This window comes from Zalophus californianus, chromosome 9, assembly GCF_009762305.2.
Source record: "Zalophus californianus isolate mZalCal1 chromosome 9, mZalCal1.pri.v2, whole genome shotgun sequence".
Taxonomy (NCBI): Eukaryota; Metazoa; Chordata; class Mammalia; order Carnivora; family Otariidae; genus Zalophus; species Zalophus californianus.
The window spans coordinates 15,596,454-15,612,840 of NC_045603.1; the positions used below are offsets into that span (position 1 = coordinate 15,596,454).

The 16,387-nt window shown below is 39.6% G+C and overlaps 2 protein-coding genes across 6 annotated transcripts in view; both read left to right on the plus strand.

Moving 5' to 3' along the window:
* CRY1 (cryptochrome circadian regulator 1) overlaps positions 1-12,316 on the plus strand; it is a 120,209-nt gene extending 107,893 nt beyond the window's left edge. The window contains exons 12-14 of one of the 5 annotated variants that reach the window (XR_003519699.2): positions 74-177; positions 7,407-7,529; positions 12,182-12,230. Coding sequence is in view for 3 of the 5 variants with exons in the window: in XM_027592210.1 (XP_027448011.1) it covers positions 74-177 (104 nt within the window). In the remaining 2 variants the exon portion in view is untranslated. Of the gene's footprint in view, positions 1-73; positions 178-1,114; positions 1,764-2,687; positions 3,361-7,406; positions 7,530-12,181 lie in introns of those variants that run through there. The other 4 variants (XR_003519700.2, XM_027592210.1, XM_027592211.2 and 1 more) reach the window with 4 other exon arrangements.
* On the plus strand, positions 74-14,458 carry MTERF2 (mitochondrial transcription termination factor 2). The gene is made up of 2 exons (XM_027592213.1): positions 74-177; positions 12,182-14,458. Exon 2 carries the CDS (start codon positions 12,220-12,222, stop codon positions 13,396-13,398), a length of 1,179 nt encoding a protein of 392 aa, XP_027448014.1. The 5' UTR covers positions 74-177; positions 12,182-12,219; the 3' UTR covers positions 13,399-14,458.
* The last annotated feature ends 1,929 nt before the right edge of the window (positions 14,459-16,387 follow it).

Genomic DNA, 16,387 nt, shown 5'->3' on the forward strand with positions numbered 1-16,387 from the left:
AAGAACGAAGCATTTGAGCATACTGTTCTTTTTACCATTCCTATCTTAAACATACATTTATTTAAATATGTAGGAAGAAGCTCCATGGGCACTGGTCTCAGCAGTGGGAAACGTCCTAGCGCGGAAGAGGACACTCAGAGCATCGGTCCTAAGGTCCAGCGACAGAGCACTAATTAGGTAAATATTTTAGACCTTATTTCTTGCTTTAGTGTAGTGTGTGATCAACATAAATTAAGACAATTTCCAAAATGGAGCTAATCATTTTTTTTCAAACTAGAGAAACTGAGACTTAAGTTTTTCAGTGATTGTTAAAAATCAGTTAATTCTTAGATAAGAGAAGTTCATCTCTACTGGACAAATTGCACTTAGTTTTATGGTCATCTTAATTGATGATCTTTAAATTTGAAAAAGTAATAATGTTGTGCTCAAGTTTTTTCTCAGAAAAAGACATCTTTTTCAATTCCTTACTATGTGACCATGAGTTTAAAACAATTAAAGTGACTTTTTATTTTAGTGGTATTAACATAATCTCTTTATGAACTTTTCCCCAAATCTTTGCCTCTTAAATGTTTATAAGTTTCTTTTATCTGTTGTGATACTTCTGAAATCTAAATTCTTTCCAGTTCAGGAATAGTTTAATTTTTTTTAATATTGGCCCTTTTTAAAGGTATCAAAAAGCCATGGCTATATTCAGTTGAACTGGATGTGGGATACTGTTTTATGATTTAAGTTTATATGAAAAGTATCTAAAACAGTACATTTACCAGTTTTAAAAGATGTTTCTTCAGTTATCTTAAACTGTTTGCATTTTTTAAATTACTGCTAATTATATTTATCATGTTGAGCATTGAGTAACATATAGAATTGTTGAATCAGTATGATGTACACCTGAAACTTAATATAATATTGTCTGTCAGTTATACTTCAGTAATAATATATATATGAACAGCAATAATAAAAAGTAGAAGTTTAAAAAAATTGCTCTTTTTTTAGCACCAACCCTAATTAGACTGTACATTTGTTGACGATAAGATCAGTAAACACTCATCAAATTTTTATCTTTTAATTCCTTGCAAACTTTACCCAGTTTTTTTTTTTCCCCCTTATATCACAGAAAACATTCAGGAGGAATACTGTTGCAGCTGAAATTGGTGGGGAGTGCACTACTTTTTTCAGTTAAATTATTTTAAAAATGATGTTCTTCATTGATGGAAAGCAGTTACATTTTGAAATGCATTGTTTCTAATGACATTTCTATAGTTTTAAACTTTTTAATGAATTTCACATAGGACAAATGGTAATTTGTATATAAATAACTTGGTAAAAATTTTGCTTAATGTAAATATAAACAGTCACAATTAATATAGACCCATCAATATATTTTTGATAATTTTTCATGTATGGTAAAAGTTAAAGTGGCAAACTGATATTCTGATATAAAAATCAAAGTTTTGAGAGTCAATGTGGGAAAATAGGTTTTTAGACTTTCTTAAAAAGACTTTGTTAAAATTTTAGGGCAAAATTTTCTTGATACCATTGTTTGATCTAACTTTACATTCTTTGATAATAATGTTTTAGAAAATGTACGCAATCAAAATTGGTAGTTATAGCCTCTGTTAACATAGACAGTATATGTTTTAAATCTTCATGTATGCCTGTTTTGACCCAAATCTGTGGAAGTATCATGTGTTAAGTTCTCCTTGTCTCCCTTTGTTCATTTACAGCTAAGTGACCTTGTTATTAAAGTATACGCATATATGGAATCTTGTGTACTTGGTGGTGGTTGTTTTTTCTTTTTAAGTTTTTGTTTTAGTTAAGGGGGAGAGCATTGTTCTGTGAGATGTGATTACAAATCAGAGACAGAGCCACACGTAACCATTCTGGATGAAGGAACATCTCCCATTTATTTAGTAATATAGTATTTTTCAAAATTATTCCAAATAAGATTACTAACTTCCAGATGCTTTCTACTTTTTATAATACCTATCTGCAAGAAAGATTTAAAACCAAAGAGGTTATTTCAGATAATGGGGCTTATAACTATGAGTTAGTCACTACAGTTAATAATGTGGGCTCTGGAGCCAAAGGCCTGGCTCTGCCACTCATTTGAGATCTTGGGCAAGTTATTAACCTTCTGTGCCTTCTTTTTTCTTATTTATGATATGGAGATGAGAGTAGTATCTGCTTTATACTACATATGAAATGCTCATAACAGTGCCTGGCATGTGGCAGGTTAATCAATAAGTGTTAGCTGCAGGGCTGCCATGCTTTATAGCTCCCTGGATCGTGCAGTTGCATAGTCTGCCCAACTGTACGCTGCAGCTGTGGTTAGCTGTTGTTATTCTCATTACTGTTACTATCCCATTCCTGTCTCTCGTAGGCTAGTTTTTTCCTTTTGGAATTATAACCAGTGTTTTGTTTTTTTTTTTTATTTTCCCAGTCTTAGTTGTGATAGATGTTCAGTGTGATAATTGTATTTAAAGGTAACTTAAGAATAATTTGAGTCTAAAATCCAAAAACAGTAACATATTTTTATATGATGCCCATTTTAAAAAGCATCTTGAATAATGAATTAACACTGATTGATAAGTTCCATTACTGAGAAAAGAAAAAAAATGTTTTATCTTCTTTCACCACTGTTAATAAGGAGTGATATTTTAATTGTTTTTCATGATGCTTGTATTTAGCAACCTACTCCTTGGACCTGATTGTACTGTACAGCATTGAGAAATTCATAGACCTGGGATTTGCCATCATCATCCAGGGGAATAAAAGATTCAGGGTTTTTTGGTTTTTTGTTTTTTTTGTTTTTAAGTAGGCTCCACGCCCAGTGTGGAGCCAAATGCAGGGCTTGTACTCCTGGGCCTGAGATCAAGACGTGAGCAGAGATCAAGACGGACACCTAAAAGACTGAGCCATCCAGGCGCCCCTAAAAGATTCAGTTTTAATATGAATAAATATTTTAGTAAAAGAACATTGTTTCAGCATAGACACTGATACTTTACTTTTAAATGTAGGGGGATTTTGGCTTTTAGGGGTTTTTTTTGGAAAGCCTGTTCAGTTTGGTCTAAATTGTAACTAAAGAGAACCACTGAAAGGGAAAGACAGGTATTAGTGTATTCCAGGTGAGCAGATATTTGAATACAGTGTTTTCCCCTAACCAGAAGGGTTAGTGTTCTGAAAACCGTGCTGGTGGTTGAGGGATTTAAGACCTTATATTCATTCGGGAAATATATCTTGAAATCTTATTAACAAAACCTGTTCTGTTCTGCAACTTGGAAAAACTGAGTTGAGGAAAGGAAACTTGAAAGAACACATACAAAGTTTTTATGCTTTTACATTCACTTGGAATAAATTAGTAAAATTGGGATATAAAAGACTGATAACAGTATATTTTTTTAAAGATTTTATTTATTTATTTGAGAGAGCACAAGCAGGGGGAGCAGCAGAGGGAGAGGGAGAAGCAGACTCCCCGCTGAGCAGAGAGCCCGACATGGGGCTTGATCCCAGGACCCTGAGATCATGACCTGAGCCGAAGGCAGAAGCTTAACCGACTGAGCCACCCAGGCGCCCCAGTATATTTTTAATACATCCCTTAAGTACTAGAAACTTCAGGATCTTCCCACAATTTCAAACATGTTTGTAATTTTCTTATAGGTAATATCCATAATACTGGCTTCTTTTTTCCATTTCTCCATCCAAGTGCTTTTTTTCTGATTGCATTGCCCTAGAAATTCACTAAATACTTGGAATGGAAAAATCTTTAGGTAGCATTTATTTAATACAGTTGGCATAGCTGACTTGGTCAGTTTCAAGTTTTGATTACAGTGCACATGATCATATGTATTACCATTTCTTATACAGCTATGTGGAGCCCTCGTACAAGCTAAGCTGCCAGCACCCTAGTGTACATGTGTACTCCCTTCCTCCTGACCAGTGATTGCAGCATGCAGTTCTAAGGTGCTTGAGTTTACATTCCTTAACTGCCTTCCCTTCTCTGTATCCTACTCTGCAGTGAAACATTTTGGTTAATCCAGGTCCCAGATCCTTGAATTGCAGGAAAAAGTGTTCAATAAAGCCATGAATAATAGGATTTTTATATAAGGATCACTCAGAAGGAGAAGGGTTACTGGACAAGCATCCCTGACTTCATACACATGAGCTACTCATTTAATTCTAGAATGTCCCGGAAATCAGAGTTGATCTTGCGATAAAGAGCTAGGATTCTTGCTGCTACTCAGTGTAATTAAAGTGCAAATGTCAGTCCATCTCAAAAAGCCTATTGAGCACAAACTGAGTATTAAGGCTAGACTCCAGTTAGCATTTCCTGGGTTCCTATAATGTGCCAAATATTGTTCATAGGAAAGTAAATCCGTAAGTTTCCACAAGGGGTTCACAAAGTGAGAGGGCAGTCTGGAAGAATTACGGTGGTGTGTGTTCAGGCTGTTAGAACTGTGCAGAGTGTGCTGTGAAACCCATGAAGGGAGAGATCTCCAGCCTGGGAAAATCACAGCTTTCCGGACTCCCAACTCTATACAGGAGCATAGGACAACTAGGCAGGGTCGGGGCACCCTGTCTTTGGAAACATTTAACTCTAGTTGGGATTAATCATGTTATCGGTTGTTAATGTCTTTGTCCTTCACTGTCCTACATGTAAACTCCATCAGGACCGGGAATGTACTTTATTCCCCCTTGTCTTGTCCACTGCTGTCTTCTCATTGCTGTTTCACATGCTTGGAACTTAATAGGCATACCATAAGTATTTGTTGATTGATAGATAAATATAAGAATAAATGGGATAGACATTGGGACTGGCTTTAAGGAGAAATTAGTTTATGAGGTTGGCATCACTGGTAATAATTAGAATGTAAATCACTGGGCACTTTATCGGAAAAGGCAAGTATTTAGGCGAAAGTGGCAGGGGGAGGCTTTTAAAGACATATCAAGACACAGTCGCTCACTACTGGGGGCGGGTGGGATGGGTAGCATTAAGGCTAGCTATGTTCCAAAGAGGTTTTTTTGTTTTTTGAAATATATTTATTTATTTATTTATTTATTTATTTATTTATTTATTTATTATTTATTGTAAATTAGTTCTTTATCAAATTATTTTGGGAATTCTGAATGGCTATAGCTTCAAGATACAGCGGTTTCTGAGTTACTTTTACGTTTTTTCTTATGGGCTAGTGACATTCCCCAAGGGACAAAACGACCGGAACTCCCAAATTTTCTAAAAGCTGGTAAGGAAAGACTGAAAATGCCAGGCTCAATAATTGCTGCACCCGGCTTTTTCCGGGGACGCTGATTCCCACGCTTGCCCGCCTCCGTCGCTCAGCCCCGCCTTGCGTGAGGGGCGCATGGCCTGCGTCCCGCACCTTGATTGGCTGAGTTGAGACTGAGGGGGCGTACGTGTGGGGGCTCACGGGTCTCCTGTGCCGTGATTGGCTGCGGGTAGAGGGGCAGGGGGCCGGGACGGTAGCGTTGAGAGACACTAGCGACCCTGGTGGGACCCTAGTCTCGGGACCTTGACCCCTCTTCCCAGGCCTCGGGAAGACGGCGGGCCTCGGGGAACCTCGGCGGGGGGAGGGAGGAAGGACGGAGCGGGGGATCCGGGACTCACTGCGTCTTGCACGGAGTGGACAGGTGAGTCGCACCCCTTTCTCCGCCCCCGGGGGGGAGCCTCACCAGCAGCACAGTGGCCAACAGGCAGGGGTCCGGGGTTGCGCACCGAGAAACGGGACTCCCCGCCAGCTGCTCAGCCTCCTTGGCCTGGGCGAATGCCCAGGCGCCATAGGTCAGAAGTTCCTCTGGATAAGCGCAGGCCCCACAAGATGGTTGTGTGGCTGTTAATCATTCCCAGAGATCTTCCTTTGGTCCTCGTTTTTACTTATTTATAAACATTAGGGTTAATTTGAAACTGTCAGCAGATCATACATGTTATAAAAGTAGAACTTAATTGAATTATTACTGGTGTTGTAGAGCAGACTGTATTAAGTATGAAAATTGTGCATATTCCAGAAGTGAACTTATCTCAAGAATGCTTAAGAAGCATCAAGTATATGGGAATAGACCACGTTGTGATTTAACAAACATTTGCCCAGAGCATTGCTGTGTAGGACACAGGGTAAAAGCTGTACTCTGGAGCCAAGGTGTTGGGTTTGAATCCAAGGTCTGCCCTTTGTTAGCTGAGCAACCTCGGGCAGGTTATTTTACCTGCATCTGTTTCCTCATCTTTAAAATGGGTTTTTGTGGTGATTTAATAACTTTTCTGAGTACTCTGTAGGTGGTTATGGTATTACCTCAGTGTAGTCTTCACAGTCACCCAGAATGTAGTGTCCCTATTTTCCTGACACTCCAGCTGAGGCACAGAGAGATGATGTGACTTTCCCATGTCACAACACAACCAATGATCAGGAATTAAGTCCATACAGACCACAGTTTTACACACTACCTTAGGCTGCCTCATGAACTGGATTTGTTCATTCAGTTTCAGTTGACAGATACTTATTTTGTTCCTCTGTGTACCAAGTTCTTTGCTGGGTACAAGGGACAGAGAAGAACAGAACTCAGACCCTGCTCTCCCAGTGCTTGCAATCTAGTACAGGTTGTTTATAGCTGGGCTGCAGGGTGCCCATGAATCCTGGTAAAATCTTTTGCAAATGTTGTGAGTACAGGTCTTTTCTTTTTTTTCTTTTTGGAAAGAGAGTCTGTGGCTCTTACCGGTTTCTCCAGTGGGTCTGTGATCCAAAGTTATGAAGAAACATTTTAGCGGAACAGCTAGTATCTGACGTAATGCCTGACAACACAGCATGAGCTTAGAAAAAAAAAAGAAAAACCTCTGGTTGAATGGATGAAGAACTTTACAGGAGTTTAAGTGCTACAGTAAGGTTAAGAGCAAGATGCAGTGGGAGAGCACACACAAAGATTCTCCTTGTCTAGGAATGCCTCCTAGAGTCAGCAATGCCAGTGAAGTGAAGGGTAGGGAAGCAATTCATTGGAACATGGTGGTGACGAGTCTCTGCCCTCCTGGAGGGTGAGACAGAAACAACACATGAACAGCTGCAGCTATGACAGGTGGCACAGAGGAGCAGTCCTGGTGCCATGAGAGCCTATAATGGGGATGGGAGACTTCGTCTATTCAAGATGGTCAGGGAAGTTTCCCTGAGAGAGTGACACTCAGACCTAGGAGTTAGGGCCACTTTGGGCATGGGAACAGCCCTCAGCCTTCAAAGACCCTGGGGTGGGAACAGGCAGAGCACCAAGGACTGAAAAGAACTGGTGTGGCTGGTAGGGTTGGGGGTGGGGCAGGTGGGCACAGATTCGGGTAGTGACAGAGCCCAGACAGAGAGGCCTTTTAGACCATGGTGTAAGGCATTTGTATTTTGTTTTATGTCTTTATCCTAAAGTGCCATTGAAAAGTTTATTGCAGGGAGGTGACAAGATCACATTTTGAGAAGAAGTTGGAGAGAAGCCTAAGTGATTAACTGAAGCCCTGGATGAGGACAGGATCTCTGAGGAGAAACTGTAAGGTAAGAAGAGGAGAGGGTCTAGAATCAAGCTTTGAAGATGAGCCTGCAAAGGAGATAAAGGGAAGTGAGAGTGTAGCAAGAGGGGGAAGAGAACTGAGAGTGGGAAGTCCTGGAAATCAGGTGAGAGAGTATTTCATGGAGAAAGTGGTCAACTATGCTGAAAGCTGCAGAGGTCAGAAGAGACAGGAATGAACAGACCTCATTGGCTCTAATCACATGGGAATTGTCTTTATTGGGATCTATATAAGTAGGAGGAGAGGAATTGGAGAGAGAGAAGGATCTGCAAGAATTAACTGAGGGTAAGAGAAGATAGGGTTTTAGCTGGAGTGGCAGTGAGAACTTCCATTGAGCTGAAGGGTGGGAGCCCCAGAGGGAAGGATACAGCTGAAGGAGTGAGTATATGAGAAAAAAGGGCTCTGGAGGCTCTCTGTTCAGGCCAGAGAGGTTGGGATCAGTACAGAAGCAGGGATTACCCTGGATGCTGAAAGGTGTAATTGTAGGAAAGGGGAGATAGCAGAAGGTTTAAGTTTGGTGTGATGAGTTGCTCTCCTTTCTTTGTACAGAGGAAAGGCGAGAGCATTGGATGAGAGTGGAGTAGGGGTCGGGAGAAGCTGGAGGTCCAAGCTGAGGAGATTTGACATCGTTTTGGGGGTATGCAAGAGTGCATTGACCCAGAGATTGTTTTAGAATGGTCTGGCAGAGGGAGCCGAGTTTGCAGCAAAGAAATTAGCCTCCTGGCTCATTCAGGGAATTGCAAAATATCAGGAGAGTGAGGACGGAGGCTAGGTAGAATCAAAAGCTACATTTAATGTGTAGTAAAGGAGACCTCAAATCATGGGGAAGGAAAGGATTGTTCAAAAACAGTGCTTGGAGATAGCTAAAGTATTGATAATCTATTTAGGCTTTCAGCTCACAACGGAAATTTCAAGTGAATTAAAGAGCTAACTTCTTAAAATCAAAGAAAAATATAGGACATATGGATGAATTTTTATCTGACCATGTGGTGCGTAAAAGCAGTAGGAATCATCAAGAAGAGGGAAACTTCCATGACCCTTGACCGCTTAAAATTAACCACTTTGTTCTGACATGTGCTATACTATGTACGAACTTTGAAGATGTTATGCCGAGTGAAACAAGCCAAATGCAACAGAACAAATATTGTATGACCACTTATATGAAGTACCAAGAATAGGCAAATCCCTAGAGACAGAAAGTAGAAGTTACCAGGGGCTGCGAGGAGGAAGGAATGGGGAGTTATTGTTTAATGGGAACAGAGTTTGTGTCTGGGGCAATGAAAATGTTCTGGAAATAGTGGTAGAGGTTGTACAACTTTGTGAATTTACTTAATGCCACTGATTTGTATACCTAAAATGGAAATTTATACCTTACCACAATAAAAAAAAAAATATAACCACTTTGGCAATGCTGGAATATACCATTAACAACTGAAAGAGAATTGGAGAAAATCCAAAAACAAGAGGATTTTTTTTTACTATATGAAGAATTTATATAAGTCAGTTTTTAAAAAACAGAAAGATTGCTGTTTAAAAAGGCAGGAATAGTTAACTCACAAAAGGAAATAAAGATGGCCAAAATAATTCATTAAGCTCAGCCTCATTAATAGAAGAAGATGGAGTTAAATTAGTACTGTGTTCATTTTTCACATATCAGAATTAAAACTGATGAACCAGTCATACTGCTTGTGACAAGGGCAACTGAGATCTTTTTTCTGGATAGTAAATTAACAACCTAGCTCTTCAAATGTTCCCACATCTCTTTTTCAGTAATTCTCCTAGGGATTCATCCTAAAAAATGATGAAATGTGGACAGATAATCAGCATATAACAAATACTACCAATAGCCCAAATACTCATTCTTAGGGAATGAATTACAGAATTACAGTGTATCTGTCATATGTCATGTACTCATTTTAAATGTTTATAGAGTGTTTTTGATGCCAAGTTTAGATACTTAGAGTGCATAAAGTAAATCAATGTATATATAATTTGTGTTGATTATAGAGGAGTCACAACATTTGTGCTCTTCACTTTTGCAGTCAACTGTGTTTGCTCATCAGAGAGAGTAAGAAAGAGCAAGATAGCGTTAATTGTGGGACAACTCACGAGGCACATGATGGTTCATCCTGGAGTAAGCAGGAAATGTGAGATGGCCTACTTTACCCTCAGACTCATTGGGCAGGAGCATCTCTCCGTGGTCCATGTGGTGCTAACATTTAATCTGTCATTTTGTATAGTGTAACCCCCACACTAAGCCTAATAACTTCATCTGGTGTTTAGCCAAACACCGGGATCTCCTTCAGTGCTGAGGAACCCCTTGCTGTGCTAGCCTTCCTGGAAGACCTTGTATCAGTATTTAGTGTGGTGCCTGCTTAAGACATTTTCAAGAAAAATTCTGAGTCTTCACAGTTTCAGATTGTAGGCTGAGCTTAAGACCCTATTTCTCATATACAAGGGAGCCTTGCTTTATGTATTTAAAAATTAAAACAAAAGGGACAAGAATCAGAAAAAAAAGACATGTATATCAGATATGCACAGTTGTGAAGGACTCTTCCACTTCCTTATTCTTTTCAGAATTTGGCAAATTCCCTTTAGTGAGAGTGTATTGCTTTTATAAACAGTTATTTGGGACAACCAAAGCATTTAAAATACAGTTTTCACAATTTTCACTTATTCTTTGTAAATAATGTACTTCTAAAATACAATCTAAAGTTGTATTAGTACAAGAATTTTAGCTCCAGGTATTTCCTAGTAATGGCTACTATTTATTGAGTGCTTACTATGTACCTGTGCAAAGTATTGGACTCACAGTATCCCTGTAAAGTTTATGTATTTTCTTTCCCTTTTACAGATGGTACTATTAGTAGTCATACTTATTGAACATTTACTGTGAGGTACTGTTCTAATCACTACTTGTTTACTGACTTAATCTGAGGCTGAGTAGCTTTCCCAAGATGACCCCATAAATTAGAACCAGGACTGAGCATGGACATTTTGGCGACAGAGCCCACGCTTCTTCCAGCTTGTGGTACAGATGTTGAGGCCCAAGACTGTGGAGTATGGGGCTCCAGATTAGATCTGCATGTACCCATCCTCATTATGTAGTATCTCCTCCTTACTGTTAAAATCCATGGTCCTCCTAGAAATTTTAAAATAGCTTAATTAGGAATCCTCTAAAGGAAACTGGTATTAGGAATTATATGAACAAAACTCTGGTTGAACCACCAGTAGTAAAACAGAAACTGTGCGTACAATTATTTGGGACACCATGGGCACTAACAATGAGCTATTATTACAAATGGTAAACCAAACTGAGAACATCGTTACTTTTTATTTTTCCTTAGAGAATAGCAATTTATTTGCATTAGGACAGGCTTGAAACTGAAAAGTCCTTGACATATATGGCAATGGCATTATTAAGGGCAGAGATTGGATTATGGCTTTTTTCAACTTTCCTTCAAACCTACAAGTAATAAGGGAAGGCTATTGACTAGCTAAACAGTTAATGCTTTTGTGGCAGCAATTCGACCCTTAACTCCCAGCTACTAAAAGTTAAAACGGGGCGCCTGAGTGGCTCAGTGGTTAAGCGTCTGCCTTTGGCTCATGTCATGATCTCAGGGTCCTGGAATTGACCCCTTGTCAGCTCCCTGCTCGCTGGGGTGTCTGCTTCTCCCTCGTCCTCTGCTTCTCTCCTCCTCCCCCATTTGTGCATGCTCTCTAATAAATACAGTCTTAAAAAAGAAAAAAGCTAAAACAACAAACTAGGCATGTTTACATTACCAGAGATAACAAGAAAATAGTGCCGAAGTCCATAATGCATTAGGCACAGTATAGCCATCTCTAGGGACCTCAAGCTGTCAAGTGGGGACAGCTGGTTAGACTGTTGTAAAAGTATGGTCCCCATTCCACTTAATTTGATTGCCCATTGCTCCACTGGGGCAGTCACATAGCATTCCTCACGTTATCTGGCTAAGACTTACTTTAATTTTGGATTTATAAAAAGGATTTTTATATAATTCTCATAAAACAAGTTTATACTTATTAACTCATTTTAAATAAATTGACTTTGGATAATAATTATTCAGCAGAAATATTTACTCTAAAATATAAAATTAGAGATGACTCCCCTCCCCAATAAGTGTTTGCTTCAGCTAAACATAAACTTGAAAATGTAAAATGTTAAAAAAAAATTTAGAAACCGTGTGTGTGTATATAGAAGTAAAATATGTGTGTGTGTGTATTATAGAAGTAAAATATGTCTCCTAAAGAAAAACATAACAGAGTTGTAGGAAAGGGAATTTGTGTCAGAGTAACATTTGAGGTCTTTGAACTCTTCAGGGCCTTGCTACTGATCTGTAAAATGGAAATTACTTCACAGGGTTGTGGCAAAGCTCACATAGACAATGTGTTTATAATGTATAAGATGTCTAAGTTGTGAAGAGGTATGTTAGTTTCTTTATAAATTATTTAAGAGTATATATGTAATATTCCACAAAAAGCTAACTTTGGCAAAATTCAGTTTTCCTGTCTAATTTAAATCCACGTTATTTCTGTCTACTGCTTAGAGCCGGATTTATGTTTGCATTCTAAAAGTCAGTGCCCCTTATGTTAAACCCTGTGTTTTCTTTGTTACAGGTAGGCTGAGTACATTCTGAGTCCCCAGGACAGCGGGAATGAGCCAGTGGACTGCCGGCATGCTGTGGAAATTGCTGATAAGCTCCCAGCCCCGCAGGCTGTGTTCTTTCAGAAAGATGCTCTCAGCTTCAAAATACAGACCCTCTTTAGCATGCTTCACCTATACAACTGATCGTCAGTCAAACAAAGAAAATAAAAGAACAGTGGAAAACCTCTATAAATTTTCAGTGGACATCAGGAAAATACGCAGATTAAAAGGATGGGTACTTTTTGAAGATGAAACCTATGTTGAGGAAATTGCAAATGTTTTACAACTACTAGGTGCCAGTGAAGCTGCTATAGGCAGTATTTTGGAACAGTGCCCAGAAGCAATTGTCTGCAGTCCAACCACTTTTAACACCCAGAGAGAACTCTGGCAGTTGGTCTGCAAAAATGAGCAAGAGTTAGTCAAATTAATAGAACAGTTTCCAGAATCTTTCTTTACTGTTAAGGACCAGGAAACCCTGAAGCTGAACATTCAGTTCTTTCAAGAGTTGGGACTCAAAAATGTGGTCATTAGCAGATTTTTGACAACTGCATCTAATATTTTTCATAATCCTATTGAGAAAAATAAGCAAATGATAGGTATTCTCCAAGAGAGTTATCTAAATTTAGGAGGCTCCGAGGCCAACATGAAAGTTTGGTTACTGAAATTATTAAGCCAAAATCCATTTATTTTGCTAAATTCTTCTGCAGCTATAAAGGAAACATTAGAATTTCTCCAGCAGCAAGGTTTCACAAACTCTGAAATTCTCCAGCTTCTATCCAAACTCAAAGGATTTCTTTTTCAACTTTGCCCAGGAAGTATACAGAACAGCATTTCCTTCTCTAAAAATGCTTTTAAATGCACAGATCATGACCTGAAGCAATTAGTTTTAAAATGTCCTGCCATTTTATACTATTCTGTTCCAGTTTTGGAAGAGAGAATTCAGGGATTACTGAAAGAAGGAATTTCCATAGCTCAGATAAAAGAGACGCCAATGGTGCTTGAATTAACTCCACAGATAGTACAGTACAGGATAAGGAAACTGAATTCCCTAGGCTATAGAATAAAGGATGGACATCTAGTAAATCTAAATGGAACAAAAAAAGAGTTTGAGGCTAACTTTGGCAAAATTCAGGCCAAAAAAGGAAGGCCATTATTTAACCCTGTGGCACCATTAAATGTTGAAGAGTAACTTGGGGACTGCTGCTGCTTTCTAGCATTGCAGAGTGAAGCTGAGGGGCAAAGACTCAAGTGGTTCAGGCAGTTTACAGGCACTAGTAATTTTAAGAAACTACTTAGCTTCTGAGTTGTGTCTAAAGTTACCTCTGAGTAGATAATCTCGGATTCATTTGCTATATTTTAAACTATAAACTGCATTTATTTTAAATAAAGTTGGTAATTTTTACCTTGAACTGCTATGTCAAAGAACTCCTGTACTAGTGAATGGCACATCAGAGTGATAACTTTATAAGTGAATCATTTCTAAGAAATTGACAAGTGCACTCCCTTAATTCAAAGTATGGATATGTTTTTATTTACATAGGACACTTCATCTGGGATATAGACCCAAGTCGTCTTCCTCACCACCAGCTCTGAAACACCATTCTACTGTGGTCTGAATCCTGTAGCTTAGTGTTAAGTGAAATTAGCAAACTTCTATTTTTTTTTTTTTTAGAAAAAGCTGATTTCATCTCTTGGTTGGGATAAATGAGTGCCTTTGAGAACCAAGTATTTCTCATTCAAAAAGAATAGAGCTTACTTGTGTGGTTAGTTTAAAACTGACCATCTCCTCTTAGAACTCTTTTATGTGCATTCATTACTTTCCCCATTTTATAGATGAGGAAACAAGCTTAGAGAGTCCTGCCAAGTGATAGAGCCCGGATTTACTATGATCTGACCTTGTTGAAACCTGTGAATAGAAAAAGGATTGCTTTAAAGCCACACCCTGGGGTGCCTGGGCGGCTCAATAGGTTGAGTGTCGACTCTTGGATTCAGCTCAGGTCCTGATCTCATGGCTCCATGCTCAGTAGGAAGTCCACTTGGATAGTCTCTCCCTCTGCCCTGTCCCCCTCTTGCATGCTCTCTCTCTCTCTCAAATAAATGTCTTTTAAGAAAAGAAAAGCCATATCCTTACCTGACATGCCAAAGGAGTACCAACAACAAACTTAGGGATTTTTATGTAAAATTCCTTAAATATGAAGTGATCTAATTTTTTTTTTTTAAGATTTTATTTATTTGACAGGGTGAGAGAGCGAGAGCAGGAACACAAGCAGGAGGAGTGGGAGAGGGAGAAGCAGGCTTCCTGCCGAGCAGGGAGCCCGATGTGGGACTCGATCCCAGGACCCTGGGATCATGACCTGAGCCGAAGGCAGATGCTTAACAACTGAGCCACCCAGGCGCTCCTGAAGTGATCTAATTTATATACATTTGAAGTAAGCAGCTTTTTAGAAAACTCTAAAAATCCAGGTCTGGCTCTGAAAGAGAAAGTGTGTGATGGTACCGATTTTAGTAGCATTCCAAGTTTCTATTTCTAAATATTGGTCCAAGATAAACATTATACAGATATAGACTGGCTCACTTTCAGCTGTGGAGTTTGAATTTTGTAACAAATACACAACCAAACATTTGGCTCTGACAAACACCTGTATCCTACGTGTGCATGGCCTTAAGTAATGAAAAACCTATTAAAAATGCAGGCCATGTGTTTTTTCAATAAGCAAATGCAAGTAACCCTCACTATCCAAATCTGTTTGGTTCCTTAGGGTAGTGAATGATACTCCCATGTAGCACCTACTGGGTGCCAGGCGTGCTGTATTTTAGAGCCCTTACAGTTGAGTACCGCCATTTACTGTTACACAGGTGAGACTCAGGCACAGGAAGGGTGTCACCCAAAGTTAAACAGGAACGTTTGTTCAAGAAAAAGAACGACAGGCAGCAACAGTTGGGGCAGGACTATCAGGGAGAGTGGGACAGGGTGTCACCTGTCCATCTAAGGAACAGGATCTCGCCCTAAGTGTGATGGGAAACCTTTGGAACCTTTGGAAAGAAAGTGGTGTTTCAGAGCTGGTGGTGAGCAAGACGACTTGGGTCTATACCCCAGATGAAATGTGCTATGTAAAGTTCGCTTGTTGTCCTGACATAATTGTAAGTGGTGTGCTTATCTTCCACTCAGAAGTGTCCTAGTTTGGAACAGATTATACATTTATACGGTTACCTTAGTTGTAGTTCATTTTGAGATACCTACTAAATATCTGAGCAGAGATGTCAAACAGGCAAATGGCAAAGTCTGGAACTGTGAGAAGTCAGAGCGGGAGATATTCAGGGATCATCTGTGTTTCTATGACGACGACTCTAAGGGCGCCTGGGTGGCTCAGTCGTTTAGCGTCTGCCTTCAGCTCAAGTGATGATCCCAGGGTCCTGGCATCAAGCCCCGCATCGGGCTCCCTGCTCGGTGGGAAGCCTGCTTCTCCCTCTCCCGCTCCTCCTGTTTGTGCTCCTGCTCTCGCTATCTCTCTGTCAAATAAATAAAATATTAAAAAAAAAAAGCTACGACTCTAAATGAGATTGCCCAGAAATAAGTATAGATTTGTAGTGGCTGGCCACACCTGGAAGGAATTGACCAAAAGAGGTCTGCCAAGAAAAGAGGGCATGGCCAATAATACTGAATGCCATGGGGTGGTCAACTAAGATATAAAGTGACCAGTGGATTTGGCAAAAAGGAAATCATTGGCCCTATCGAGAGCGATTCTGGTGCAATGAGAAGGTAAAAAGGCAACTGGAGCGGGTCTCAACAGGAGATAAGTAAGATGCAGAGACTGTATAAAGTTTCTCAACAATACTGCAAAGGGAAGCAGGAAAATGATGGTTGTAGGATTAAGCATAATTTTTCTTTAAAGAAAGCAAATACCAGAACATGTTTATATGCTGATGAATATGACCCAGGAGAGAGAGAGGGATGAGATGGAAAAACTGCAGGATGAATATCCTGCAGGAAGTAAAAGCGGACTGACTTAGGTTGTAGTCCTGGTCCACAGAGGATGGGGATGGATGCAGGCAGGGTGATGGGGTTAAGTGGTGTGAGAGGAGAGTTGCTGTCAGGTTGCCTCTTACAAAGGGCAGTAGAGTGGGAGGGGAGTACTGCAGGAGGGCTGGAAGGAGAAGAGAAGTGTTGTTTTGAGGAA

Bases quoted from the DNA above. Each gene is read 5' to 3' on its own strand.
- MTERF2 (XM_027592213.1), top strand. From the start codon at position 12,220: ATGAGCCAGTGGACTGCCGGCATGCTGTGGAAATTGCTGATAAGCTCC.